At 37.0% G+C, this 27,818-nt stretch overlaps 2 protein-coding genes and 1 long non-coding RNA gene across 7 annotated transcripts; 1 reads left to right on the top strand and 2 right to left on the bottom strand.

The window, feature by feature from the left end:
* Positions 1-1,727: 1,727 nt before the first annotated feature.
* On the bottom strand, positions 1,728-13,625 carry LOC127803816 (uncharacterized). Of its 2 annotated transcripts, none has more exons than XR_008023577.1 (5): positions 13,482-13,625; positions 13,095-13,378; positions 12,703-12,979; positions 12,495-12,598; positions 1,728-2,391 (listed from the first exon to the last, which is right to left on the bottom strand). It is a non-coding gene; the product is annotated as an uncharacterized LOC127803816 (long non-coding RNA). The 2 variants fall into 2 exon arrangements; XR_008023578.1 differs by having other exon boundaries at positions 1,728-11,232.
* On the top strand, positions 13,498-17,139 carry LOC127803813 (protein DETOXIFICATION 14-like). Of its 4 annotated transcripts, XM_052340344.1 has the most exons (9): positions 13,513-13,645; positions 13,712-13,771; positions 14,958-15,229; positions 15,312-15,856; positions 15,956-16,042; positions 16,134-16,190; positions 16,314-16,552; positions 16,692-16,897; positions 16,992-17,139. In XM_052340344.1, exons 3-9 carry the CDS (start codon positions 14,993-14,995, stop codon positions 17,055-17,057), a joined length of 1,437 nt encoding a protein of 478 aa, XP_052196304.1. In that variant the 5' UTR covers positions 13,513-13,645; positions 13,712-13,771; positions 14,958-14,992; the 3' UTR covers positions 17,058-17,139. The 4 variants fall into 4 exon arrangements, with proteins under 4 accessions (XP_052196301.1, XP_052196302.1, XP_052196304.1 ...); XM_052340341.1 differs by lacking the exon at positions 13,712-13,771 and having other exon boundaries at positions 13,498-13,645; XM_052340342.1 differs by lacking the exon at positions 13,712-13,771 and having other exon boundaries at positions 13,498-13,645; positions 14,961-15,229.
* A 243-nt stretch (positions 17,140-17,382) lies between these two features.
* LOC127803814 (protein DETOXIFICATION 12-like) lies at positions 17,383-19,561 on the bottom strand. The gene is made up of 7 exons (XM_052340345.1): positions 19,325-19,561; positions 18,688-19,232; positions 18,493-18,579; positions 18,338-18,394; positions 18,008-18,246; positions 17,709-17,914; positions 17,383-17,531 (listed from the first exon to the last, which is right to left on the bottom strand). Exons 1-7 carry the CDS (start codon positions 19,559-19,561, stop codon positions 17,469-17,471), a joined length of 1,434 nt encoding a protein of 477 aa, XP_052196305.1. The 3' UTR covers positions 17,383-17,468.
* Positions 19,562-27,818: the final 8,257 nt, after the last annotated feature.

The following is a 27,818-nucleotide window of genomic DNA, read 5'->3' on the forward strand; positions in this document are numbered from 1 at the left end:
AGAATTAAACTGCCTACCTACAAACCTATTAATTATATCGATCTGTTCAATTCGAAAGCATAAGAATAAAGACAACCCAATCAACCAACACAACAATTGATGCTTCCCAACCCAACCCACCCAATAGTCACCCGGACGGATACTATTCTAATTCCTACTAATCTTTGCCTGATGATTAATCACTTTCATGCGGCCCACCTGTTGTTCAGCCCTAAATCTAATCCATATCCATATATATATATATATATAGCATTCATTCACCATTAATAATATATATATATATATTTATATATGACAGGAAGCTAGCGTACTATTGTATTTAATACTCATTTATTTATTATTATTTTTAATATGACAACAAAGAAGACTGGAGATTAGTACAAGTTTATTATATTCTGGGTTGGGTTGGGTTGGGTTTTCATTTTTCTACTATATAATATATGAATACACATAATTCGTTACGTTAATTAGTTATAGATATACACATGTATAACTAACTCATTTCGATATCGGAACTATTTTTTAAATTACAAGTGGGATCGATACATTAGGTTAGATCTTAGATGGAGACCCATATTAAAACTTTTTGAGCCCTTGTGCCAAAAAAGGAAATGGAAATGGGGAAGACGATTTGGTCCAAATTGGGTCTGTTCCAATTCAAACTACTTTGGAAAGATTCTGAAAATTATTGGAATAAGATGAGGTAAACAGCACAAGGCAGCAAGGATGAAGCTACGTACGGGGTGATAACATGTGGACGGACTCACACCATCGCCCCATTCCTATAATCTTTGGGAAAACCATAGCATACACCATGAGAGAGATAGAGAGAGCGAGAGAGAGAGACTACAAGGCATTTCTGTGAAGAGAGGGAGGGAGGGAGGGAGGGAATCCCCGTTTCTGCTCTTTGCTTCTCCATGGTTCATTTTGTCAACACCTCTCTCTCTCTCTCTCTCTCTCGTCTGGTTATAATAAGTTCACAATGACATGAAACTCCAAGTGATTCTTGTTAGTTTGGGATATGTACGTGGCTGGCTGCTGTTGCCACAGCAACTGGATAACTATGAACTTGACCAACAGACATTGCCAGGTTGTGAGAACGATATTTTCAAGGGCAATGCTGAAGTTTTGCAAGAATGATTGAATGATGCGATTTATTAATGTGTATATATATAAAGAAAAATTAAATAATTTATAATTATAAAAATATTACTATATACATTCTTATTAGAATAGTAATTAATCTAAAAATGTCAAAGTTGGGAAAGTATTCTAAAGAGATCTTGTGCGTTTGATTATAAGCATGTAATTTACATAATAAATAAATAAATTTTAAATAATTGAATTATCTAAAAATAATTTGTATAGAAATGATTAATTAAGGGTGTTTAATTGATTTACTTTTTTTAAAAATTTGATCTATCCCCTGTGAGAAAACATTTTCTAGCAAAAGTGAAAAAATAGTATCACATAGGCAAAAGTGTAAAAATAATTTATCTGAAAAATTTAGTCAATTAAACACCTCAAAAATTGAAATTTGAGCGAAAAATGACTATTTTTCATAAAAAAATGTGACCAATCAAACGCACCCAATTCACTACAAAGTTTCCCCGAAGAATGTGTTCCAAAGCAACAATCATCCAACCATATTATAAAGAAAGCATGATTCCAACAAACTCCAGAAGCAGCCTTTAATTAGTTTCTTATACACAGAATTGTTGAGAGGCAAAAAAACAGATGATATTGTTTATATTAGGGACACCAAGTATCTAAGAATGGGTTCCAAAGCAAGTCATATATTCAGTCAACTTATAAAGAAAGGATGATGCCAACATACTCCAGAAAGAAAATTCTTGACAGAAATAAAATGGCATGAAGTAAATTAATTAATTAATATTCAAACACATACTAGGGCAGCAAGTAGTAGATTGAAAAGGGTTCCAAGGCAACTTAATCATCCAACCACACTATAAAGAAAGGATGATGCTAACCAATCTCCAGAACCAGCTTTCTTAATTACGCAGAGAATTATTAATGAGATAAACAAAATGTCAGCAGCACACAATTAGGGGATGCAAGTAGCAAGACATTTCCGGAATGATGCACCAAATGATTTTGCTGGTGGTGTGCGGTCTTGCTTGTTACACGTACACATCTTGCATGCAGTCCTTTGGGCATGGCCGGAAAGAGAAATTTTAGTGATTCCCCACTGCACCACACGAACTATCTTATGGGTTCGTATTCGCAACTCAACCATGATAAAGAGTTCTACATCGTCCAACATGATTTGGAAAAGTAAACAAAACCAGCGATTGATCTACTTTTTGCGTTCAATTTATGCTTTCATATATGCATACATAAATTAACTCATCTCCACAAGTCTAGCAGTGCCTGCAGAGATTACTAGATATTAATTAGCTCTCCCACATAAAATTAAACAGCTGGATTTGTAAGATTCAATCGCTATTCTATAATTTAAGGAAGCATCTACGTACGTACGTTGGTATTAGAACATTTTGAGGCATTTTCGTTATTTCCAAAATATATACCTCAAATGAAACTAATCAGAAGTCTGGGGACACATTCGTCTCGGTTAGTTTTTTTTAACCATCTCACTTCTACGTGGAGCCTTAGCTTCATAATTAATTTTCTCTTCCGTTAAGCTTCCTGGTCTAAGGGGCAGATCTACTAATGAGCTGTATTTGACTGTTCACTATCATATTTAATTTTTTTAGTGTAAAAAGAAAATTTAATAACAGCACACCTAAAAAAAAAATTATAGCTTATCCCAAAATTGATGATGTGCAATTCTCTATTTTTTGTCATAACCTATTTATAAGTAAACAATTGTAAGCCCAAAACCAAACTCACCCAAATCCTATCATTAATTTCAAATAAATCCAAATAATAACATTTTAAAATTAACTTTTTTTTATTAATTTTAAACCCAAATTCTATCATTAATTATATAAAAATTTTATTACATTATTTTCTTTTTAAATTTCAACCTTCCCATCATAGATTTTTGAATCCGCCCCTCACCTAGTCAATCATATGGTATAAATTATTTATGTAAACTACTTAACCCTCAAATTTCTTTTAATCAAACAGCATTAATATTTGGTTGTTATAAGTTGAAATGTATATATATATATGTTATATTTTTTCAAAATTTCAAAAATAAAAGTCATAAAACAAATTTAATAAAATGTTATTTTCTATCTTAGTAGCAAAGGCATTGCATGTGTTTGATTTATCGTATTTATTAAAAAATATAATTATATTTCTTCTGAGTGAAAAAAAAAACATATTCAAGAAAGTAATACTAAGCATTAAATTGTACATATTATTTCTGATAGTATTTTTAAATGAAAATTCTATGAGATGATTATTTTTCAAGTATCACTTATTATTGTTTTAGTAGATATATTTTTTAATTTTATTAATAACTAACTTTTGTACAAAAATTTGGAAAGAATATTACTTTGCGACTAAAATACATGCGATTGCTAATGAAATTTTCCTATAAATAGGTAGGGGTTTGAAAGAATATTACTTTGCGACTAAAATACGTGCTATTGCTAATGAAATTTTCCTATAAATAGGTAGGGGTTTGAGCATATCTTAGATCATCCGAATTCAGCTATCTTTCCGTCTACTCCTATCCCTCCTTTATATCTAGTCTAGTACAGGAAGAGAGCAGGCGTTGAATTGATGATGGCGTGTTGACGGAGGATTTCCTGTGAAGAGAGGCGGCCTGGGTAGTTTTTTGGTCATCCAAATTCAACTCTCTCCCTCTCTCTCTCTCTCTCTCTCTCTCTCTCTCTCTCATGTTTATATCTCTATCAGAGGAGGAGGCATTGGTGATGGCGTTGACAGAAGATAGAGGGCACAGATGATGGGGTGCATATATATGGAGTTCAATTGCACCTCACTCTTTGTGCTCTCTATTCTTCTGTCATCACCCACTCCTCTCACTCCAAAGCATGCACTAATACCTACAATGTTTTCTATCAGTATTTCTTCATTGACATGAAACTTCAATTTTTTAATTGATTTTTTTTCTTGCTCCATCACCACGTCTCTCCTGCAACTGTCATTAATTAACTAACATATTTAACTCTATATTTATATGCTCCGTCTTATAACTACATGATCGAGCAAAGAAAAATGCTGGTTAATGTTCTTATCATTTACCTTTGTACTGCCTGTTCACATTAATTCTCTTCACCCCCCATTCAACTTTTTGCGTAGGTTAATTTATTTGGTTCGCTAAAGGACCAACCCTAGGTACGTAAAAGTTTCAAATTAAATTACCAATGCACTACCTTTTCTTTTAACTAAAAGGAGTAAGAAGAGGGCGATCAAAATAGTTCTCTGCAAGAACATGACTTAACAACCTGAAACTGAAAGAGCCATAACGTCTATATATACACTACCACACCGCTACTACTAACTAAACTAAAAGCTCCTCTAAATAATAGATATTACCTAGCAAGAAAAGGCACTCCTCTACTATTATATTATTATATGTTTTACTTAGCAAAAAAAAAAAAAAAAAAGAGCTCCTCTATTGAGATCAACTGATCATGCTAAGCTGAGCCTGGACAGAAACTGGTAACCTCTATATGCTTCTGTATGCTAGCATGTTTCCACCAGCTGACATTGCTGAAAGGAGCACACAAGCACATACTATTCATTTTGTCCTGACATTGCTTTCTCCCTTTGTGAAATTTTTAGAGGTTTGAACCTGATCAAATTCTTAATTGGCTGCATCAGACAGCTAACAAGTTACAAATCATATGTTAGTATATGATTTGTAACTTGTTAGCTACCTTTTCTTTTGACTAAAAGGAGTAAGGAGAGGGCGATCAAAATAGTTCTCTGCAAGAACATGACTTAACAACCTGAAACTGAAAGAGCCATAACGTCTATACAGTACGTATACACTACCACACCACTGCTACTATAGCTAAACTAAAAGCTCCTCTAAATAATAGATATTACCTAGCAAGAAAAAGGCACTCCTCTACTATTATAGTATTATATGTTTTACTTAGCCAAAAAAAAATTAAAGAGCTCCTCTATTGCGATCAACTGATCATGCTAAGCTAATCCTGGACAGAAACTGGTAACCTCTATATGCTTCTGTATGCTAGCATGTTTCCACCAGCTGACGTTGCTGAAAGGAGCACACAAGCACATACTATTCATTTTGTCCTGACAATGCTTTCTCCCTCTGTGAACTTTTTAGAGATTTGAACCTGATCAAATTCTTAATTGGCTGCATCAGATAGCTAACAAGTTACAATATGTTAGTATATTTCGAATGGTTGTTCTCAACAACAGAGCTTCAAACTTCCGATTGCAGGTAAAGAAAACTCCATGGTAGTTGAGGGTGGTGCATTTTTTGCTTCAGTTGCTTGTCTTATTCCAGAAGATATATAGCTAAGTAGTGATGGTTTCCATTGTTGGGGATATTATTATTAAGTTCTTGTATTTTTCAATTCATTTTCTTTGTATTTTGTTTGTTTTGTTTGCTGTATTAGTTAGATATTCTGTAGATGGCATTCTTGTAATTTGACAACAGACCTTGCTTTACTATTTAAGCCGAGATCTAAGAATGGAAGGATTCATGAGGCATTTTTACATCTTTTTGCCCTTCTTGTCTCGTAACATGGTATTAGAGCAATCTTCAAAACCCTAGGTCATTCAATCGTCGATCTCCGATGTCGTCTTCTTCTCCATCGGTCTTCGACATCAAGCTTCAATCGTCGATCTTCGATCTCCGACATCATCTTCTTCACTGTCGGTCTTTGACATCAAGCTTCGATGATTCTTCTTTGTCGGTTTTCGACATCAAGCCCTAGGTATTCCTTCCGCTTGTTTCTTTTATCATTTCTGTTGATTTTAGCACCGTGTTAATCTTCTCCGGTGACTGGTAACTAGTACGAATCTCTATTGTTCATAGATTTGTAACTCCTTTTTGATTTCTCTCTGATCGCTTACGAATCTCCTTTGTTCAAAGATTGATTACCTTTACACATCATTTGCTCAGACTATTTTTTTGTTGTATAGCAATGGAAAATCCAGATTTATCTTCTTCCTCGTCGAGGTTTAACTTTGTTGTGGACGATGGTTCGAGTCCATTTTTCTTGCATCACTCGGACAGTCCAGGTCTTCTTTTGGTTTCTCAACCTTTGACAGGGGATAACTACGTCTCATGGAGTTGTGCAATGACAATTGCTCTATTGATGAAAAACAAGTTAGGGTTTATAGACGACACTATTCCACGACCTACACCAGGTGATGTTTCTTTACTCAGTGCTTGGGTTAGAAATAATAATATGATTATCTCGTGGATCCTTAACTCTGTTTTGAATGAGATCTCGGCTAGTGTGATTTACTTCGAATCTGCTTGAGACATTTGGATTGATCTCAAGGAGTGATATCAGCAAACGACGGGCCAAGAATTTTTCAATTAAGGCGTGAGTTAGTGAACCTATCTTAGGGTTCCATGTCTGTAAGTGCTTATTTTACAAAGCTCAAGAAAATATGGGATGAACTTGGGTAATTTTATGCCTTCTTGTAGTTGTGCAAGCTGTTCTTGTGGTGGTATTAGGGCTTTGGCAGACCATTATCAGACGGAGTATATTATGTCCTTTTTGATGGGATTAAATGAATATTTTTCTCAAGCTAGTAAGAGCTCAACTGTTATTAATGGATCCTATTCCTCCAATTAACAAAGTGTTTGCCTTAATATCACAAGAGGAGAAACAAAGAAGTGTGGTAGGACGTGTGAATACTGATTCTGTTTCTTTTAATGTCAAGTATGAAGTGAACAAGTCTAATCATAATAAATCGAGTCAGAAGAAGCAGATACCAATATGCACACATTGTGGATATCATGGTCATACCATAGAAAAGTGCTATAAATTGCTAATCAAAACAATATTAATAATACACCTAATCAAGTAAATATTGCTATAGTAGGGCAGGATGCTGAAAACTGTTCTAGCAGTCAGGTTGGAGACTTTGTACAAACACTGAATTCTACTTAGTACCAACACTTGTTGAGTATGTTGAGTTCTTTTGGGATATCAAAGATGAAGATAGAACCTGATGATCCACAAGAGCAAGCATCAGGTAGTTGCTTTTCTATATTAGTCAGTCCAATGCTAAATAACCATAGGTATTGGATAATAGACTCATGAGCTACTAGTCATGTGTGCTTTAACAAGACTTCTTTTCATTGCTTACGACTTGTTAGTGACACATATGTTACTTTACCTAATCATTCTCATATATCTGTTCAATCTATAGGGGATGTGAGGATTAATCAGCATTTGGTGCTAGAAAATGTGTTATTTGTGCCACAATTCAAGTTCAATTTACTATCAGTGAGTGCTGTAGTAAGAAGGAATGTTACGAGCCTCAGTTTTTCTTCTGGTTCATGTATTGTTCAGGATGTACAGCTTTTAAAGATGATTAGCAGGGGTAAGCTTCATGAAGGCCTTTATGTGCTTGATGCTGAATCTTTGACAAACACTTTTAATAGTGTCAATGTGGCACGGGTTGTAAGTCGAAATACTTGGCACAATAGACTTTGACATCTTTCTTTTGAAAAATTGGACAGATTAAAACATTTGTTGTTGTTTGGAAATGATAGTGTTGATTCTCATTGTTCAATATGTCCTTTAGTTAAACAAATAAGGCTGTCTTTTGTTTCTCATAATCACTTATCTCAGCATGCTTTTGATCTTATTCATTGTGACACTTGGGGTCCATATCATGTTCCTACACATGCTGGTCATAGATATTTCTTGACTTTAGTTGATGATTGCACACGATTCACTTGGGTGTTTTTAATGAGACATAAATTTGAAGCTAGAGACATAATTCCCAGGTTCTTTAATATGGTGGACACTCAGTTTAGCGTTAAGGTGAAAAAGTTTAGATCTGACAATGCACCTGAATTGAAATTTCAAGACTATTTTGTCTCTAAGGGAGTCTTACATCAATTTTCTTGTGTTAAGGGACTTGAACAGAACTCTGTAGTGGAACGTAAGCATCAACACCTCCTTAGTGTTGTTAGGGCACTGTTGTTTCAATCTAGAGTTCTTATTCAGTTTTGGGATGAGTGCGTCCTCACTGCCATTTTCTTAATCAATTGTACTCCTACACCACTATTGAATCAGTAGTCTCCTTATCAGCTTCTTTATCAATTACCTGTGAATTACAATTGTTTTAGAGTGTTTGGTTGTCTTTGCTATGCCTCTACATTATTATCTCATAAAACCAAATTCTCTCATAGAGCTATTGCTTGTGTTTTTCTTGGATATTCTCCTGAAATGAAAGGATATAGGCTGTATAATATTGCTACTAAACAATTCTTTCTTTCCCAGGATGTTATCTTTCATGATAATGTTTTTCCTTTTCATAATATTGACTATTCTCATGATATGGTGGATCATTTTCCTGATTTGGTTATCCCTCAGCCTCAACATCAACTTGTTATTGACCCAAATATCACCTCCTATCATGCTTATTCTTTCCCAGTTGAGATTAACACTCTTGATGTTGATGGTTTCATCTCAGGCTCTCCTTGTCCTCATATTCCTCCTCGCAGATCTACAAGGGTCTCGAGGCCTCCTTTTTATCTCCAAGACTTCCATTGCAATCTATTATCGTAGAGTTCTCAATTCTCTACCAAATCTTTGTATCCTCTTAACCACTTTATTTCTTACTCAAATTTGTCTTCTTCTCATAAGCATATGCTTCTTAATATTTCTTCTAATCCTGAGCCTCAATTTTATCATCAAACACTGCCTTATAAGCATTATAGGGATGCTATGACAATAGAGTTAGAAGCTATGCATATGAATCATACTTGGACAGTTACTCAATTACCTCATGATAAGCATGTTATTGGGTGCAAATGGGTATATAAGATTAAGTATAAATCAGATGGCTCTATTGAGAGATATAAAGATCGTCTAGTGGTAAAGGGATACACACAACAAGAGGGGTTGGATTTTTTTGATAAATTTTCCCCCGTTGCCAAATTGGTCATTGTCAAGGTTTTGTTAGCTTTGGCAGCTGTTCATAAATGACCTTTTATTCAACTAGATGTTAATAATGCCTTCCTCAATGGGGATCTTTTTGAGGAAGTCTATATGGATCTTCCTCTTGGTTATACTCCTAAGATTGGTGCTCCACCTAAGGGGGAGCATTTGGTGTGCAGGCTTCACAAGTCCATTTATGGGCTCAAACAGGCTTCTAGATAGTGGTTTTCTAAATTATCATTTGCTCTCGTTGAATATGGTTTCAATCAATCCAAGTCTAACTATTCTTTGTTTACAAAAGGTGTTGGTTCTTCCTTTGTGGCCCTACTCGTCTATGTTGATGATATAATCATCACGGGTTCAGATATTGTTAAGATGTTATAGCCATAACCTATCTTAAATCTTTCTTTCATAGTCGATTCAAGCTTAAGGATCTTGGTCGCCTAAGATATTTTCTTGGTCTTGAGATTGGACAATTTTCTAAGGGTATTTTCTTCTCACAAAGGCACTATTCCCTATAGCTCATTGAAGACACATGCTTCTTATCTAGTAAACCTTGTTGCTGTTCCAATGGTTCCCAATGTAAGGTTGAGTTCTGATATGAAGGTGATTTACTTGAAGATGTGTCTGCCTATAGGAGGCTTCTTTACTTAACTATTTCTCGATCGGATATCACTTTTGCTGTTCATAAGCTTAGTCAATATGTCTCTAAGCTTAGGAAGCCTCATCTTGATGCAACCCATCATTTGTTATGATATCTTAAGGCTTTTCTTGGTCAGGGCTTATTTTTTTTCTGCTTCTTCTTCACTATAGCTTAGAGCATTTTTTGATGCAATTTGGGGATCTTGCTTGGACACTAGAAGGTCTGTTACAAGGTTTTGTGTGTTTCTTGGTGATTCCTTAATATCTTGGAAGGCTAAGAAGCATACCACAATGTCTCGATCTTTTGTTGAAGCTAAGTATAGGGCTCTTGCATCTACTGTTAGTGAAATTGTTTGGTTATACCAATTTTTATCTGATTTCCAGATTTCTACTATAACTAATACTCTCTTATTTTGTGATAATCAGATTGCGATTCATATAACTTATAATCTAGTTTTCTATAAGCGCACCAAGCATATTGAATTGGATTATTATTTCGTTCGAGATAAGTTGTAGGAGGGTTTGTTTAAGCTGTTACCTATTCGATCAGTTCATCACCTAGCTATCTTTTTACCAAGCCATTACCAATTTCTCAATTGCAGTCTTTGTTAGCAAAGATGGTTATGCTTGATGTTCATAGTCCATCTTGAGGGGGAGTATTAAGTTCTTGTATTTTTCAATTCATTTTCTATATACTTTGTTTGTTTTGTTTGCTATATTAGTTAGATATTTTGTAGATGGCATTCTTGTAATTTGACAACAAACTTTGCTTTACTATTTAAGTCGAGATCTAAGAATGGAAGGATTAATGAGGCATTTTTACATCTTCTTGCCCTTCTTGTCTCGTAACATCCTGATGACAAAAATGTTTAGGCATTAGCTATCTTAGCCAAAGACAAGAAGTTAGAATCAACTATCTTGATCTGTAAGTTCTCGCATGTGAATATGCAATTAAGTACAAATCTACTAAATTGAGGGAGATGTCTTCCCTTCCTTTGAAAATAGATTCCAAGAAGAAACAAATAGGGAAAAAGCAAGCAATAATACTATTGTTTCCGTTTTCTAGGTTGGTTTTTTTATTTTTATTTTTTGTGCGTGTGTTAATATATGGTAAAAGGTATTTTTTTATAACAAAAACTCTATTTTTCTACCGCAAAGAGAAATAGAAACTTTAGATTTCTGCTATAAAAGAAGTAAAAACAGAAAATAAATTATTTTAAAATTTATCAAAATTATTTTATAAGAGTGATTTTGGCAGCACAGAAATTTGATATCAATTAGGTACTTCATCTAGTCTAGTATATATGGGGCCAAGGAAGTTCTTTCGTCAGACATGGATCGGGCCAGTATAAAGATATATAAAGGCCCATCACCTACCTCTCTCTCAGCCCACTTCCTGATGGGCGTGGAAGTTGATGTTTGGGGCCCATAACTTGCCTCACTGGGCCTTGGCACTGGGAAAGATGAAAAGTGTGCGCCTTCCCGTGAGAAGACACGAGTTCTCTACCAATGACCGCAATAAATTCTGAAAACAAAATGATTTTTGAAATTTTAAATTGTTTTAAGACATTTATAAACAATATTTAAATCATATCAAAATTAATGAAGAGTCGGTTCGGGTGTGATGAAATTAACGAAGAGTCGGTTTAATTCTTCGTGGCGATTGGCGAAGAAACAAACTCCAGTACTACACGTTTCTCTTGCCTACCGGTTATTCAACCCTACCGGTCCATTGCGGGTCTTCCATCCAGAAGAGACTCTGCTTCCCTTCCATATATCAATACTTCCTCCCAAACCTTGATCAGAAAATACCCATCCACTCCACCTCATTGCCCTAGCCAATAATGGCATTCAGAAGGCACCGGTCGCCACCACCTCCACCGCCACCGAATCCTTACGCCCCGCCACCACCGCGGCCATATGCCCCACCGCCACCCGATTACTATGCCCCTCCTCCTCCACCACCACCACCACATCATTACCATCATCGCGGACCACCCGGTCCGCCGGAACCGCCTTATGCGCCACCCCCTGGAGCCTTTGGTCCCCCTCCCCCGCCGCCTCCGTCTCCGCCTCCTCCTCCGTACATGGATCTCTACAGATCGCCACCTCCGCCTTGGCGTGGCCCTCCACCGCCTTATTGAGTATGCGCGCGGACCTTTGGGAGGCTCAGCTAGCCATATTTAATAGGATTTATTATCTTTTGTGAGTTTGTATTAAGTTGATGTGCGCTTTGAGAGTTTTTCTGTATCTATGTATAGTTTGGGGCATGTATTTGCTATTCTTGATAAAGTAGCTAGTGATAGCTACTATGGCTGCCGTTGCATATGTATTTGTACAAAATCTATGGATTTCTAGATTGCCGAGGTATTACTGTATTTTCTTAATTCCGCGATGTTTCAGCTATTATTGAGAGATTGCAATTATTGGACCTGTTTTGTTTTTCTTCATTTGCTGCTTGTTCCCCTTAATTATATTATTTCTCAGCCTTAATTTGCTCTTTCCCTACCAAATTTTGGGTGACAGATGGGAATTTCCTAGAACTACTGGGACTGTTTGTTCAGGACGGCTGGATTTGTGCGAGAGTGTGTGCATTTTTTTTTTTTCATCCAAATGAACTTTTTCTCCCATGTAGCCTGGCTTGATTGGTCAAGTGCTTTATCTATTATCTGCTATTTTCACCAGTTAAATGCAAATTGAGCCAAAATGCTTTCTGAATCACGATGCAGAAGAAGAAATAAGAGACGGTTATCATAGTCAAATAAAGCACAGATAGTTGTAACTTACGGTGATACTTTATGCCGTCGTATGATCTCAAGAGGCATTTGCTCCATTCTCTGCTCAATTCAATGTCTTGGAAGTATCCCCTCAACGCCTGTTTTTGACATTAGCTGCCAGTAGAGCAACTATTATATAGAAAAGATAGAAATTTCTTCGCAATAGAACAAAATTCAATTCTAAAATGCAACGAGATAAAATGGATATCGGCACGCACCTAAATGCTCCGTCCACTTAGACATATAACACTTGAGATCCAGAAGTACAAGAGGTGGCTTAATTTGAGTTCTGATAAGTCAATTCAGTTATAAGTGGCAAGATTTTTGGTGGAGGACCGTGAATATGGAAGACTGATTCTATCTGTAATTTCCTCTTGTTTATAGCAGAGATCAGGAACGAGGACCCGGTAAACATGGTCTTTAACACCAAATCGCCGCAGCAAGATCGGATGATCATGGTGATATCGTCTTGTATGTGCATAATCAACTGCGCTTCTAAACAAGAAGACAAAAGGTTAAACAAAAACAATTACGTATACGGAACCAGGGAGATCCCCGGAAAGTAGTCCTTGAAGTTAGTGAAGCAGAAACAAAAAAGGAGAAGTCATACCGGTGCCTTAATCCGCTTCTCCTCTGTTATTGCCGTATGCACGTTCTACAGCCATAGCCGTTCCAGAGGAGGACAGATCTCGCGGACATCACCTCTGCTAGAATCAGAAGGAAATCCGCAAAAACTTCCACACGCTCAACTAGGATCTGGAAGAGGAGCAAGCCGTGTTGAAAAAGAAACTCGAGTCTCAACTTCTGCATTTTCCAACGCGTAAAAACATAGCACGAGTACGTAGCTCTCCATTGAAGACCGCGACCTTTGACAAAGTTGAAACACGCCTAGGGCTGAAAGATAATGGAAAAATAGAGAAGATGAAGAACATTATTGTGTGCTGATCGGAATTCCTCATCCTTACCGCGCAAGGGACAGAGAAGCGGAAGAACTCACCAACACTCTAGAAAATATGAAGGAGATGCGGATCTTTTCAGAAGCTGCGGAATTCTTCAAGAGAAATCCAAGCGTAGATGGACAAATAAGAGAATTCGCCGGCTTCAACCTTGGCCGCATAGAGTTAGTTTCCGCCGGACCAGCCATTCCGAACTGCTTGGAAGGTTCCATTCTATCCCACGCACTCAGTATTATCCTAACCAACTTTTAACAACATCATTCATCATCAGGTTCAGGAGGATTAACACAAGGAAGTTTCAGAGAATGAAACTTTTTGCCTTCATCTTATGGTAACTTTTGGCTTTGCTGGATGAAACCCTTCAGATCATCTAACTTTCGGGGAAATTATTATATTAACTAATTACAAATTATCATTTAATTTAACCAAAATTTGTTACATATTTACTTACTACTGTCGTACTGTGATAAGCTCTAGCAAATCTTTTCTTTTCTTTAAACAAGATCAAAATAAAACAGTTTGCCGGCTCCACGGAACACTTTAGGAGAGTGAGTCAGCAATGGACATCATTGGGACTAAGAAGCATCAAGTGATTCTATCTCTTCCTTCTTCCTTTTTAGTTATTATTATGGCTAAGACTCACATCTAATTGCCAATTGGTCTGAATACCCCCAACAACACATAAAGGAGAGCCATGGGATGGGTGTGTGATAAAGGCTGGGTGGTGACCTACCACCTCTAGGCGCGGATAAACCATGGGTACTAGCACACAAGTATCTTTTTTTGCCCCTTTCTAACTAATATTAAATAAGTAAATAATAAGTTTTATATATATATATAAGTATACATAAACTACAAGATAACAATTTGCTTTTCTTTTCTTTTCTGATTTGATAGATATCTCTATTAAATTTAGTGTATTGACTTACAATTTTGTTCAATATGCGGGTACCTAAACTAATGCTAGTTGCTAGCCGTTAACAAAGGTTACACCCATTGATTGTTACTTGTTAGGCATCTAATTTAGTCAAAAGAAAAATTAATAGTTTTTTATTCAATAGCAATATATAGGAAGAATACACCAAATGTGATTCATAAATTTGAGCAGAGGTAAGATATTATAAATTTGAACATGAGTAACCAAGCATATCTTAATTTTAAAAAGTCCACTATGATCAGGCTTTTAACCTTTAATGAAATATTATTCACAATTTACATAATTTTTGTGAAGATTAATTGGGCCGGCGGCTTTGGTCCCCACGATAAAAAAAAATAAAAAAATTCACTCGTGAGCCCACTAGACTAGATGAAGGCAAGATTGTACTCCTCCCTCCTGAACCGCGCAGCCATATCCTAAAATGTCGTGGAGCCCGCCGCTTTCCACTGTAAACTTGTAAAGGCGTTGCTTACTCTATAACCTTAACCTTAATCTTGTCAGCTCATCTAGACTGCACGCAAATCTTGCCCCCGTCCTGTTAATTTACCTGGCTTTGAATCGTTCGATCCGCTCTCATCAGCAGTTGTTGATCCAAAACCCGCACAGAAGGAAGCGATGGAAGAGCTTCCTTTACTTAACAGTGAAGAGAGAAAATCGTTGCCAACATCGAAGGCGTTCATGGAAGAGCTAAAGAAGGTAACCCGCATTGCGGCGCCGATGGTGGTGGTGACGATATCGCAGTTCCTCTTGCGGGTTGTGCCGATGATAATGGTGGGGCACCTCGGCGAGCTCTACCTCTCCAGCACCGCCATTGCAACCTCTCTCACCAATGTTACCGGCTTCAGCGTCCTTGTAATCTCTTCTTTCTTCTCCTTCTTTTAACTTGGTTGAAATTTTCACTTGGTTCCTAATGAAAGTGATTCCTATTTGGCAGTTTGGAATGGCGAGCGCTCTGGAAACCCTCTGCGGGCAAGCTTATGGGGCAGAGCAATACCAGAAGCTGGGAGCTTTTACTTTCGGAGCCATTCTCTCGCTCATTCTGGTTTGTCTACCAGTTTCTGTTCTTTGGATCTTCATGGACAAACTACTCGTCTTCTTAGGCCAAGACCCTGCAATTTCAGTTGAGGCAGGGAAGTATGCTATTTGGCTCATTCCTTCATTGTTTCCGTATGCCATTCTTGAGTCACTGGTTCCCTATTTGCAGACCCAGTGTGTGATCCTTCCCATGCTCTTGTGCTCAACTGTGACATTATCGCTCCATGTGCCTCTTTGTTGGTTTTTAGTATTCAAGTTTCAGTTAGGAACGAAAGGTGCAGCTCTGGCCATCAGTTTATCGTATTGGGTGAATGTGATCCTGCTAGGTACTTACTTGAAATATTCTCCGGCCTGTGAAAATACTCGACCATCATTCTCGAAGGATGTTTTCCTGAGCATTGGGGAGTTCTTCCGCTTTGCGCTTCCTTCTGCTGGAATGATCTGGTATTTCTATTGACCTGAAACCTATAATTTATAGATCTCTGTTTGTTTTTTGAGTACCTATGGGCCCTTATCATATTTCCTTTTCACGCAATTGAACAGCCTTGAATGGTGGTCATTTGAGTTACTCATACTGTTATCGGGACTTTTGCCAAACCCCGAACTTGAGTCTTCGGTGCTTTCAATATGGTATGTTTTCTTTCCATGTGCTTGTGAATTCAGCACTATGGGATTTTAGAACAGAATTTCTAATGATTTTTCACCATAACTTCGTGAGCAGCCTTACAACTACCTCAGTGCACTACCTCATACCCTATTCTATTGGTGCTGCCGCAAGGTTTGCTTAAAAAACTATTTGCTAAAGCATGGAACCTCGTTGGTAATTTTTTTCTTTTGGATATTAGAATACTAATTGGAGTTATCTTGCTCATGGAAAAGCGTTTGTTTTCGATTTCTGTAGCACTCGGGTGTCCAATGAATTAGGAGCTGGGAATTCACGGGCTGCTCGGCTATCTGTTTGCACTGTGATGGTTCTTGCTGTGGCAGAGGCCATTGTTGTGAGCGCAACTCTGTTCTGCTGCCGCTCTATTCTGGGATATGCATACAGTGACGTTGGGGAAGTAGTGGACTATGTTAAAGAAATGACTCCTATTATTTGTCTCTCAATCACCATGGACAGCTTACAAGCCGTTCTATCTGGTTATTTTCTTGCCTTCCTATGTTGTATTATGCTTTATAAGAGCTCATGCTAATAATGCAATAATCTGTTAAAACAGGCAACCGAATGCCATAATCATTTTGCTTTGAGACAATGCTAAGTTATTTGTTATTTGCCCAGGGGTTGCCAGAGGAAGTGGGTGGCAGCATATGGGGGCCTATGTCAATTTCGGGGCATTTTATCTGGTTGGCATTCCCCTAGCTATTGTACTGGGCTTCATTGAACAGTTAAGAGGCAAGGGGATTTGGATTGGAATAGCAACTGGGTCGATGGTGCAAGTCATTTTGCTTTCCCTCGTAACAAGTTTCACAAATTGGCAAAAACAGGTTCCCTGTTTGAAAACCTTTTTCTAAGTTCAGCTCATTTGTGCGTTTCTGAGAAAGCATGTCTGATTTCTTTGATTTTTGTGTGAGACTGCAGGCCAATGAAGCAAGGGAAAGGGTGTTCAAGGGGACACTTCCAGCCAATGATGAATCGATTCAATAATTGCTTTGGAGCAGCTGTTGTATCAGACAACATTGGAGTTGAGATATGCAGGTTAAACATTAATTTTTTTACTGAAGATTTAGCATTGACTAAAATGCTACATAAAGAACTAAATGGTTCTTATGTAGCAGTTCAACTCATCTTGTAGTTACCAATGTCTTTTCTATTTTGTACTGATTCAAGAAGAGTTATGTCATGTAGGATTTTGACTTATGCTGTAAATAGATTGTTTTCTCATACTGATACAAGATGAGTCGTGCTATTCTTGTCAAAACATAATAGATAAACTGATTTTACTGGAGATACTTATAATTTTCAAAAATGCCCACATCCTCCTCCTCCCCTCCCTTGAAATCACATCCAAGACCTGCTTAAAAAGCATAGTGTTTCCCTTGTTCATTAACCTCAATTCTATACTGAGGAGGGTCTTCCTTCTGATCTCTCTTTGAGTATTCTTTCTCTTGCCTTGGTTGCCTGCAAAATCCACACACACACAAAAAAAAAAAAAAAAAATTCACTTCACCATTGCTGTTTTTCAGTTTTCACTCAAGTTATGACCAGATAATTTCCTACTACAATCTCGTAATTTCCTTGGCACTCTAAAGGAAAATTAGAAGCCAAAATCTGAAGAGAGGGAGAACTTCTTAGTACCTGCTTTTGCCAATTTGTAACGCCAGTTATAAGAGAAAGAGTTGTTGATTGTACAGTAGAGCCAACCACTATCCCAATCCAGAGGCCCTTAGCCCTCAAATGTAGAACAAAACCCAAACTAACAGCAACTGGAATTCCAACCAGATAAAATGATCCAAGATTGACATAGGCCCCAATATGCTGCCACCCACTCCCCCTGGCTATACCTGATCATGTAGAAACGAAGATAATTGATGCCTAAGTGAGGACTCTGGACATATATTGAAAAACTTTACATAAAAGAAGATCCAAATACTAACCAGAAATGACTGCCTGCAAGCTGTCTGTGACAACTGAAAGACAAATCCAGGGCGCCATTACAGCAATGTAGTCCACCACTTGTTGCTCGCTGCTGTAAGCGTGGCCCAGAACATACCGGCTGCAGAAGAGGCTCAAGCTCACTATGGTAGTCTCTGTGACTGTGATAAGCATCACAGCCCAGACAGCCATTTGAGCTGCTTTTGCATTCCCAGCTCCTAGCTCATTTGAAACTCTTGTACTGTAGAAGAGTCAATTTAAGAGTCATTTGCAATGTTATATAGATCCCTAAAACATATAAATTCATATGTAAGCACGTGTCTAGAGCCAACCTTGCAGCTGCCCCAATTCCATATGGTACGGTGAAGTGCAGGGTAGAGATGGTAAGGCTGATGACAAAAATTTCACAATGTTATTGGAAGCATCCTGGGGAGAAGTCCCCATTTTGAAAGGGAAAAAAAAACATAGAACTGGAATTGAAGCTTACCATATTGAAAGCACGGAGGTTTCAAGCTTTGAATTTGGTAGAAGACCTGATAGCAATACAAGCACCTCCAGTGACCACCATTTTAGACTACAATTATTTGCCCAAAAGAGTAAGATAATTAGGCAAATAAAGGCAGGAATTTGGAAACTCCAATCAGCATTTCCTTGATTGCATTAAGAAGGAAGAAAAGCTTACCAAACCATTACAGCTGATGGGACAGCTAAGCGGAAGAACTCCCCAATACATAGGAAGGAATCTTTGGAGAGAACCATAGGAGTGTTCTTACAGCCTGCAGAGTATTTTATGTAAACTCCAAGCAGTATAATGTTGACCCAAGTGCATAAACTGATTGCAACGGCGGCGCCAGTACTTCCCAGCTCCAACTTAAAGATGAGAGCCCAGGAAACGGGTATGTGAAAACACAGGACAACAAAGGAGCTTACAAGCATTGGAAGAATCATGCTCTGCGACTGCAAGAATCGAACTAGAGGCTTGAGAATTGCACCGCCAAACAGCGCAGGAATAAGCCAGATTGAGTACTTGCGAGCTTCAGCTGAGATCGAATGGTCTTGGCCCATGAGAATCAATAGCTTATCCATGAAGATCCAGAAGACACAGACCGGGAAGCAAGTCAAAATGAGAGAGATGATGGCACTGAAAGTATAGTTTCCGAGCTTTCTGTATTGCTGTGCTCCATACGCTTGTCCACACAACGTTTCTAATCCACCCACCAATCCTGACTATTTGGCACAAACAACATCCTTAAAAATCATCAAACATGGTGTGTGTATATATATATATTTGTAGGGACAGGATACTAAAGAGGACTTACAAGAAGGCTGAAGCCTGTGACATTGGTGAGGGAGGTGGCAATGGCAACGCTTGAGAGGGAGAGTTGGCCGAGGTGTCCCACCATCATCACCGACACGACTTGCAAGAGGTACTGCATGATGGTTACTGCCACCATTGGCATTGCTATGTGACTTACCTTTCTCAGCTCTTCCATTAAGCATCTCCATCTTCTCTCTTCCCTTTCCGGCAGTATCACCTCTTCCATGGCTGTTCTCATTTTTTCTGCTTTCGATGCAGACTACATGCTGGCTCTATTCTCATTTACATTTATTTATAAGATAACATTTTTCTATAATTAGATTTAGCCCAGTGGTGTAATTTAATCGTTTAATTCTTCTAGGGTGACCCCTAACCCAACTTCGAACACCGTAACGCAGTATTATAACACAACAAAATAGCAGCATGTGAGACAATTTGAAAAAAGTGTATTAAAAAAGACCCAATTTGTACCAATTGGTAGCTGTAAGTTATCTTTTTATCCTTGGTTTTCCCTACATGTTTGATCAGTTCTGGCGCTTCAATTCTGGTAGAACTACTCTTTAACTTGAGAGTGGGAAAAGAACAAAACCAAACAGATGAAGGGTCCATTTCAACTTTTTTAAAAGAACTTTCGTCTTCTTAGCTAGAACCTGTTGAAGGCCCCGTTGTGGCATAGCTTGGAGTTCAATATCTTGACGTTTCATTGAAGCAACTGCAGTATCAGTGCCGTCTCAACCAATTTGGAGGCTTTAGGCCAAAAAAAAAATTTAGGCCTTTTTAAGAGTATTAATTTTTTTTATAAAAAAAAAATAATATATATTTTTATAAAAAATATTATTTTATTAAATTAAAAAAAAATAAAGTTCAATCAACTACAAAATGCAATAAGTTAAAATTCACCAATAATAAGCAAATTTTCATTTCACAAACATTTGTTAAACTATAAACATTTGTTAAGTAAATTTTCATTTCGAAAAATCTATATCACTTTCTCTAATTGGACATTTTACGACTAACAAGTCTCTTAACTTAATATCAATATTTTCCCATCTTCCCGGATCATAAATATTAATAGAAACATGACTCAGGTTATTGTCAATATCCTTAATTTGCAAGTTAATTTCTTCTTCTTCTATACTTTCTTGATATTCTTCATCAACCATATTATTATCACAATTTTCATCGTTATAATTCTCTATGATTTGTTCTATCATCATCTCATTATCTCCTATTTCATTTAAAGTTGTGTGTTCAGTTGTTTTATTATTTTGATTATTTACATTTTTCTTATTACTCGTGATAAATTTTTCAAGAGTGCCTATTTGAGATTGAATTAAATTATTTATTCTCTTTTTTTTCTTAAGTTTCTCATACCCTAATGCATATTTTTTATTTGACATATTAACTTTGTAATAAAAATCAAGTAATTGAGTACAAAGAAAGGTATTACTTGGAAAGTCTTATAAGCTCCAAGTATATAACAATTTCTCAATGATGATCAAATCGATTGAATCCTAACATGAACCAAAATAATTTTTTAAGTATTAATTGAATGAAATCAATTGAATCATAGCATTTAATTTTATAGAAAAATATAAATACATATTGAAATTAAAAAAAAAAAAATTGACAAACAAATTTTTAAAAAATTATTATTTCACCACTCTCATTTTTGTGAGAATCCAACATTATTTTGAGAGAGAGGGATATGGCTGCCACTTTGTTTATTACTTTATTATTGTTCTAATAACATCCCATTCTTTGTCTAAATAAAGAAAAACTTCAATGGAATCATTGCTTTACATTCCATTCTTTTTCAAATATAAAAAGAGTTACACGATAACACCTCTTCCCTCTTTCCCATCACTTTTTTTTTTACCATATATAGGCATATAGATACACCTGTATTTTTATTTTATTTAAATTTATGTCATTTTTTATTTTAATTTATTAATTTTTAAAAATAAAAATTAAAATAAATTAGATGAGCGATTTAATTAAATATTAAAAATAACCTAATAATTTTTTTTAAAATTTACATTAGACCTATCACCCATGAAAAATATATTATAAATTTATATTAGACCACATCTCAAATCCTTTGTGCACTGTGCTAAATAAAAATAGTTGGAGATACATCATACATATATATTGGTTGAAATTTGAAAGGTAGTCCAAAAAAAATTACTAATAGTCACAACACAACGATGAACAATTAGCAAATCAAAGACAGAAAAATATTATAAGAATACAAAAATTCAAATAAAAAAAATTAAAATTACCGAATAAATGTTGTAGTCTTTCGAAATAGCGAAGCCTGAAGATTGAAGTTGAAGCAAGAACACTTGTGAGCAGATTGCAAAAAAAGAGAGAGAAGATTGCAAAAGAGAGAGAGAGAGCAGATTTCTTCTTCTCTCAATGTCAATGAAGAAGAATATGCAGAGCATTGAGCAGATTGCAAAGAGAGAGAGAGAGAAAGAGGATTTAATGGAGAAGGGAAATGGGGTTTAGTGGGAGACAAAAAAATTGTTAGTGGGAGATAAAAAAATGTTAGTGGGTTTAGAACGGTGGGAGAGAATAGATAAAAATTATATTTTATATTTAATTATTTAATAAAATATTTATTATTAATAAATAAAAAATATAAATTATTTTTTTTTTTTAAATGATGGGCCTCTCCCTCATTTGGAGGCCCTAGAGTTGGCTTCACTATGGAGCCGGCTCTGTCAGCAGTATCAAAACATGGATAGGACAAACATAATCTCTAGTATTAAAAACAATCAGCTCAATTTCCGGAATTATTTGTTTCCTGCAGTTTCTCTTATCTTTTGTAATGTGATCTGAAGGTGCTGGCTGTGTACTTCTCGCACGTGGACCCCTATTTGCCCCGATGTTTCATCAAAGCAACTCTGGCATTGATGTAATATGTATACACATGAATCATATCATATCCAATATTTTAGAAACAATCAGTTGCATTAATTGTTTTTTTCCCTGGATCTCTCGTAATCCGAAGGTATGCTCTTCCATAATCGATGTCCACAGCTGTCGCTCTCTCTTTTCTCTGCACCAGGTTCGACTCGGCATCTGCAGGACGATAAGTGGCAGATTCTTTGCTTATGGGACTCCATTACAAGGCAGGTTGAGACGGAATAAAACTCGAGGGATAAACTAACTGTTCAACTGCTCACCGTTCTTTAGTTACAGAATTATTCCACCACCTTAGAGATATAGGGGGCGGGGCACAGCACCTCTCCAAGGAATCCACCAAAGCGATATAGAACTTTAAATAAGAAAGCACAAATGCGCCAAGTGTTGTGTATCAGATTTGTTATAAACAAGAATATCATCAAAATACACAACAATTTTTTTGATGAATGGTTTAAACACAGTTATAAGTAAAGTGCTGGATACATTAGAAAGCCCAAATGGCATGACTAGCCATTCATAAAAACCAGTTCTAATTTTAAAGGCTGTCTTCCCCTTATCTCTAGGCCTTATTTGAATATGATGATAACCACTTCTAAGATCAATTTTAGACAAGAACAAGACCATGCAATTGATCAAGTACACAGTCAAGTCTAAGAATAGGAAATGTGTACCTGATAGTTATTTGGTTAATGGCTTTATTATCAATGCACATATGTCATGAACCATCTTTTTTTTCTTTTTTTTTAGATTATACCCTATTACTTGCATTCTTAACTATCCTGTTCCTAAAACTACATTGAGGAAATAAATCGAGGGATGTGCTCGAATGACTAGGGTGGTAGACCTCGGCACCGCTAATATCACTCTCAAGATCCTCCCTCAAAAAGAAGCATTTTGTTTCTCCCAAGAATTGAACCTATACTGGGAACCTCCAGACAAGCTTTTAGCACGTCTCTTTGTCACTCGGTTATGTCCTTGGGGCACGAACCATCTTTCTTAGATACTAAGAGAGCTGGAACAATGCATGGACTCATGCTTTCCTCACCAAGCCCTTGGCCAACAATTCTTCAACTTGCCTCTACAATTCTACAAGCTCTTTAGGATTCATGCGGTAAGCTGATTTGTTTGGAAGAATAGAGCCGGAAATTAAGTCAATATGGTGCTGAATTTCTCTCACTAGGGAAGGCCAGGGGATATCTCTTCTGGAACAACATCTTCTGTCTTATAACCATGGTCTGCTTAACAGCAAGTGAGAAACATCCATAAGAGCAACAACACACCCGATTTCATCTCTATAGTTCTTTCCAATATATAGAAAAATCAACTAAACATCTTTTGTTCACTTGTACCTCATGTCCTTTGCGAAGCCACCGAATTTTGTAGGGGTGAGGATGTTCTTCAGTTTTTAGGTTCAGCTTCTCCACCATCTTTGTTGCTACCACATTAGAACAGCTCCCATTATCAATTATGAGGTCACATTTTTTTGCCATGGGATGTGCACCTAGTGTGAAAGACGCTTTCTCGCAGCCACTCATCTTCATCTTGCGTAGGAGTGATATTCAAGCTTCTTTGAATCACAAGCATTTTCCCTCATCTACATAGACCACATCCTCATCGTAAACAGGTTCTTCCGGATTTTCTTCATCCTTTTCAACATCTTCCTCCACCAATGTCACAACTTTGCGATTTGGGTATTCAGAAGCAATATGTCCATTGCCTTGGCATTTAAAGCACTTCTTTGAGCTAGTATTGGAATAACTAGCTTTCTTGTTACCTTTAGAAATTCCTTTGTCAGCAGAAGGCTTGGATGAAGGATACGACTTTGAATTAGGAGCACTCCCTTGGTTTGAAGGGAATGTTCTAGTGGCTGGAGACTTAGGGAAGCTTTTTGAACCTCTTTCCTTTGCTTTTCTATGGTCAAAGCGAGCTTTCTTACATCATTGAAAGACCAGTATGGCTGCAAAACGAACAACATTACCAATCTCCTTTTTCAGGCCCCTTAAGAATCGAGCAATAGTTTGCTCCTCTAGTTCCACCTTGTCACTTTTCATCATTAGTTCCTCAAACTCCACAGTATACTCCTCCACACTCATCTCGAGTTGTTGCTCAAGGTTGTGAATTTTCATGAACATTTCCATTCGATAATTTTCAAGTAAAAATCTCCCTTTTAAATCCTTCTTCATCTTCTCCCAAGTTTTGATTCTGCTCCTTCCCTCATGTTCCCTTTGCTTCTTCAAATTTCCCACCATAAAGAGTATTGTAACGAGCGAAAGACTCAAACACAACAAAGAGGCATACTTCCAGAGTTTCAAGGCCACCAACTTCACCTTTATATCCTATGGAAACTCACTATATTCAAAAAGATGCTCAACAGTGTTCGGCCAATCAAGAAACTCATCAGGTTGCATTTTACGTTCAAATTATGGAATTTCAATCTTCATGTCAAAGCCTCGGACGTTGTAGTGATTCCTTTTCCTATGAGAGCGATGGGAAGAGGAACCATCACTTAACTCCTGATAATTATTATGAAATGGATTCTCTTTGTCTTCTTAATTCATCCACCTCAATATCACGAATATCCTATTCTGAAGTTGTAACATGTCGTCCTTGATTAGCCATGGAACCCAAGGCTCTGATACTAACCTAACAAGAGAGAAAAGTCGAGGGATAAATTGTTCAACTTCTCTCACTCTTTGGTTACAGAATTACTCCACCACCTTAGAAATATAGGGCAGGGTGCACTCACCTCTCTAAGTAATCCACCATAGAAATACAGAAATGCGAAGGATAAGTCATCACTTAATGGAATTCACCAAAGAGATACATAACTTTAGATAAGAAAGCACAAATGACTTTTTAAATCTCGATAAAATTTAATTGATCTCCAATAATCCCCATCTGATACAAGAGTAGGTTATAAATAGATGGCCTTGGAACATCCCTCCAGGCATAGGAAAATGGATTAATAACTAATTGTTTTTGTTCTAAGCAAGCATTTCAGCTTCCAAGAGTTTGTCCAACTACCCCTTAAATGCTGACTTTGACTTTATACTATTCTTAATGAACAATGCCACATGCACGTACAGATGTTCACACAACCTTACACACATGATAAAATAATAAAAATACCTCTCTCCCAAATCACTTCCACATAATCCAATCTTGAGAAATCCACCACCCCCACCCCAGCTCACACCTTTATTGCCACCACGGTCGCCCCCACCCGCATAGCTATTGCCTCATCCCCATCCCAGCTCACACTGTTGTCGCCCCTACCTGTCACTGTTGCTAACATTTTCGGGCACTTCTTGACTGCAGATCGGACAAATTTCGTAGATCGGGCTTTATGGACGTTGGACTTCATCTGATGGAGACTTACTCCCCGGACCATGGAGAATATGTCTACAAACTTGGCAAAAAAGAAAATCAGCGATCTGGTGGCGAGGGCGACAGTGGTCAGCGCAAGGCAAAAGGATACAGTAGTTGTCGATGGTGGTGGGGGAGACAACGGTGTCGTAGTTGGCGTGAGGACATGGCTGTCGGCAGTTGCTTAAGCCGCCCATAGGAAGGGGAGAGATAGAAGAGAGGAGGTGGCCATGGAAAGGGAAGGGGAAGCATTGCAAGTGAGGGTATTTTTGTCATTTTAGTGTCTTTCGGTCATCCATTATGTACAAGTAGCATTTTTCATTCTTAATGGCTAATAACTATTCTGACAGCTAATAATTAAAATATTATAACTTTTGTTTCAAATTTCTAAATCAAAATAAAACTTAAATCATTCAAATTAAGCCTTCAAGTGACTATTCGTGGGTCACCATTGCGCTTGGCCTGGACGTCCAGCTGCTGGAAATATTCCGGGCTACATTCTGGTCTCCTGACAGCAAAATGAGCATGTTATATGCTCGGGCCAATTCTTGAGTTTCCTTATGAGATGTTCCCTCCTGCATCACAGGTGCTGAGTTCTTTTAGCTATAAACGCAAAACGAGTTAAGTCAGTATTTCAGTGACACCGATGCATGGAACGAGTAGACTCATCTCCTCATCTCCTTTTAGGTAAGACCAAGTGGGGCCAATTCAGTGTTAATCTTCTCCCACTACTATTCATGATATGGGCACTAGTAGGTGGTGTTAAATAATTGATAATTGAATTGAATTAGGAGTGATTGAGAGTGACCACAATTGAATTGATATATGTGATCTGAGTAAGAAATAGATATGGTTAAATATCGAAATGAGGTTGGAGAAAGGCTATGATGCTTTTCAAAGTTGGGAAGTGTACGGTATAAAAGGATATGCTTCGGTAGTGTTCATAAATTGAAATAAAATATTTTAAATTAATGATAGGTGGTTTGGATATCACATGTAATGAAAAGAGACCTAATAATAGAAGCATGCAACTTTTATTTATATCACAAACCTCTGAAGGAAAAGGAAAAGGAAACAACAACCTATTTTGGTGTAAAAAATAAGAATTATGAGTTAATATGACTTGAAATTGGCAAAAAATGAAGCGAACCTAGGGCATACAAAATCTAAACTAGCATTTTATAAACAAAGAATTGAACCAAGTATTTTATTTGGTCCTTTCGTTGAATAATTATAATAGGCTTGGAAAAGAGCTGGCTAGCATAGGGTCCAAAATTGAACTGCATATATTGGGCCCGTTTGGTACATGCATCAACAAGAGGAATTATCACCTAATTAGGGTTGTAATCAAATCGAGTTGAGTTGAATTTTACTAAGATCTAACTTGGCTCGAGGAGTTACTGTCTAGGCTCGAGCTCGAACTCGAGCTGAGCTCGTCAAATGGTTAACAAGTTGAGCTCAGACTTGAGCTCTGCTATCACCTTTTTTGACCTCAAGATCCAATAATGTAGCTAAAACCTGAAGCCTTTGCAAGTGAATCCACACCTGATGTTGAGTTGGGAGGAATCTAAAGGGAGGCCGGTAACAACAATTGTGGCTAGGATTTGGAGGAAAATGTCAGAAGACAACTTCATTAGTTGGATGAAGATGAAGGTTTGGACAAAATTGGCCGGTGCATTGAAAAAGTAGACAATCAGGCCAAAATCGGAGCTCGAAGGCGTGCTGACGTAAGGAATGAAACACATGTTGTCAATGTCTTGGTTGAGACAGTGGTTGTCATCATCATCGGACAAATAGAGGTGGTCAACTTTTGGGTCCTTCAATTCGCCATTCTTAGGGCTTGAGATAAGCATTATTGGGGAGAGATGGAAGGTGGAAGGGCTTGGTGTTGGGAGAAGCAAGAGACGTCTCTAGCTTGTTGGAGAAGCAATAATTAATTATAAAAATAGTTCTCTGATTGAGGAGGTCGTAGAATTTAAATTAGGGTAAATTATATGAAATTTTCAGCACTTAGGTCATGTGTAATTTATTTTTTATGCTTTTAATTGCATTAAATAACCCCTTTATACTTTTAAAATGTTGCAATCAACCACAATTTGTTATTATTTTACATAATTTTATGCAATTTATTGGTTAATTAATGCAAAATTTTATATTTTTTTGATATATTAAAATTTTATATATAGAATTATGTATTT

Source organism: Diospyros lotus, chromosome 6, assembly GCF_014633365.1.
Source record: "Diospyros lotus cultivar Yz01 chromosome 6, ASM1463336v1, whole genome shotgun sequence".
NCBI lineage: Eukaryota > Viridiplantae > Streptophyta > Magnoliopsida > Ericales > Ebenaceae > Diospyros > Diospyros lotus.

Bases quoted from the DNA above. Each gene is read 5' to 3' on its own strand.
- LOC127803813 (XM_052340341.1), top strand. From the start codon at position 13,498: ATGAAGGAGATGCGGATCTTTTCAGAAGCTGCGGAATTCTTCAAGAGA. The intron at 15,230-15,311 runs GTAATCTCTTCT...CCTATTTGGCAG, and splicing joins TTACCGGCTTCAGCGTCCTT to TTTGGAATGGCGAGCGCTCT. The intron at 16,898-16,991 runs GTTCCCTGTTTG...GTGAGACTGCAG, and splicing joins TCACAAATTGGCAAAAACAG to GCCAATGAAGCAAGGGAAAG.
- LOC127803814 (XM_052340345.1), bottom strand. From the start codon at position 19,561: ATGAGAACAGCCATGGAAGAGGTGATACTGCCGGAAAGGGAAGAGAGA. The intron at 18,580-18,687 runs GTAAGCTTTTCT...AAATAATTGTAG, and splicing joins CCATCAGCTGTAATGGTTTG to TCTAAAATGGTGGTCACTGG. The intron at 17,915-18,007 runs GTTAGTATTTGG...CTACATGATCAG, and splicing joins CTTGCAGGCAGTCATTTCTG to GTATAGCCAGGGGGAGTGGG.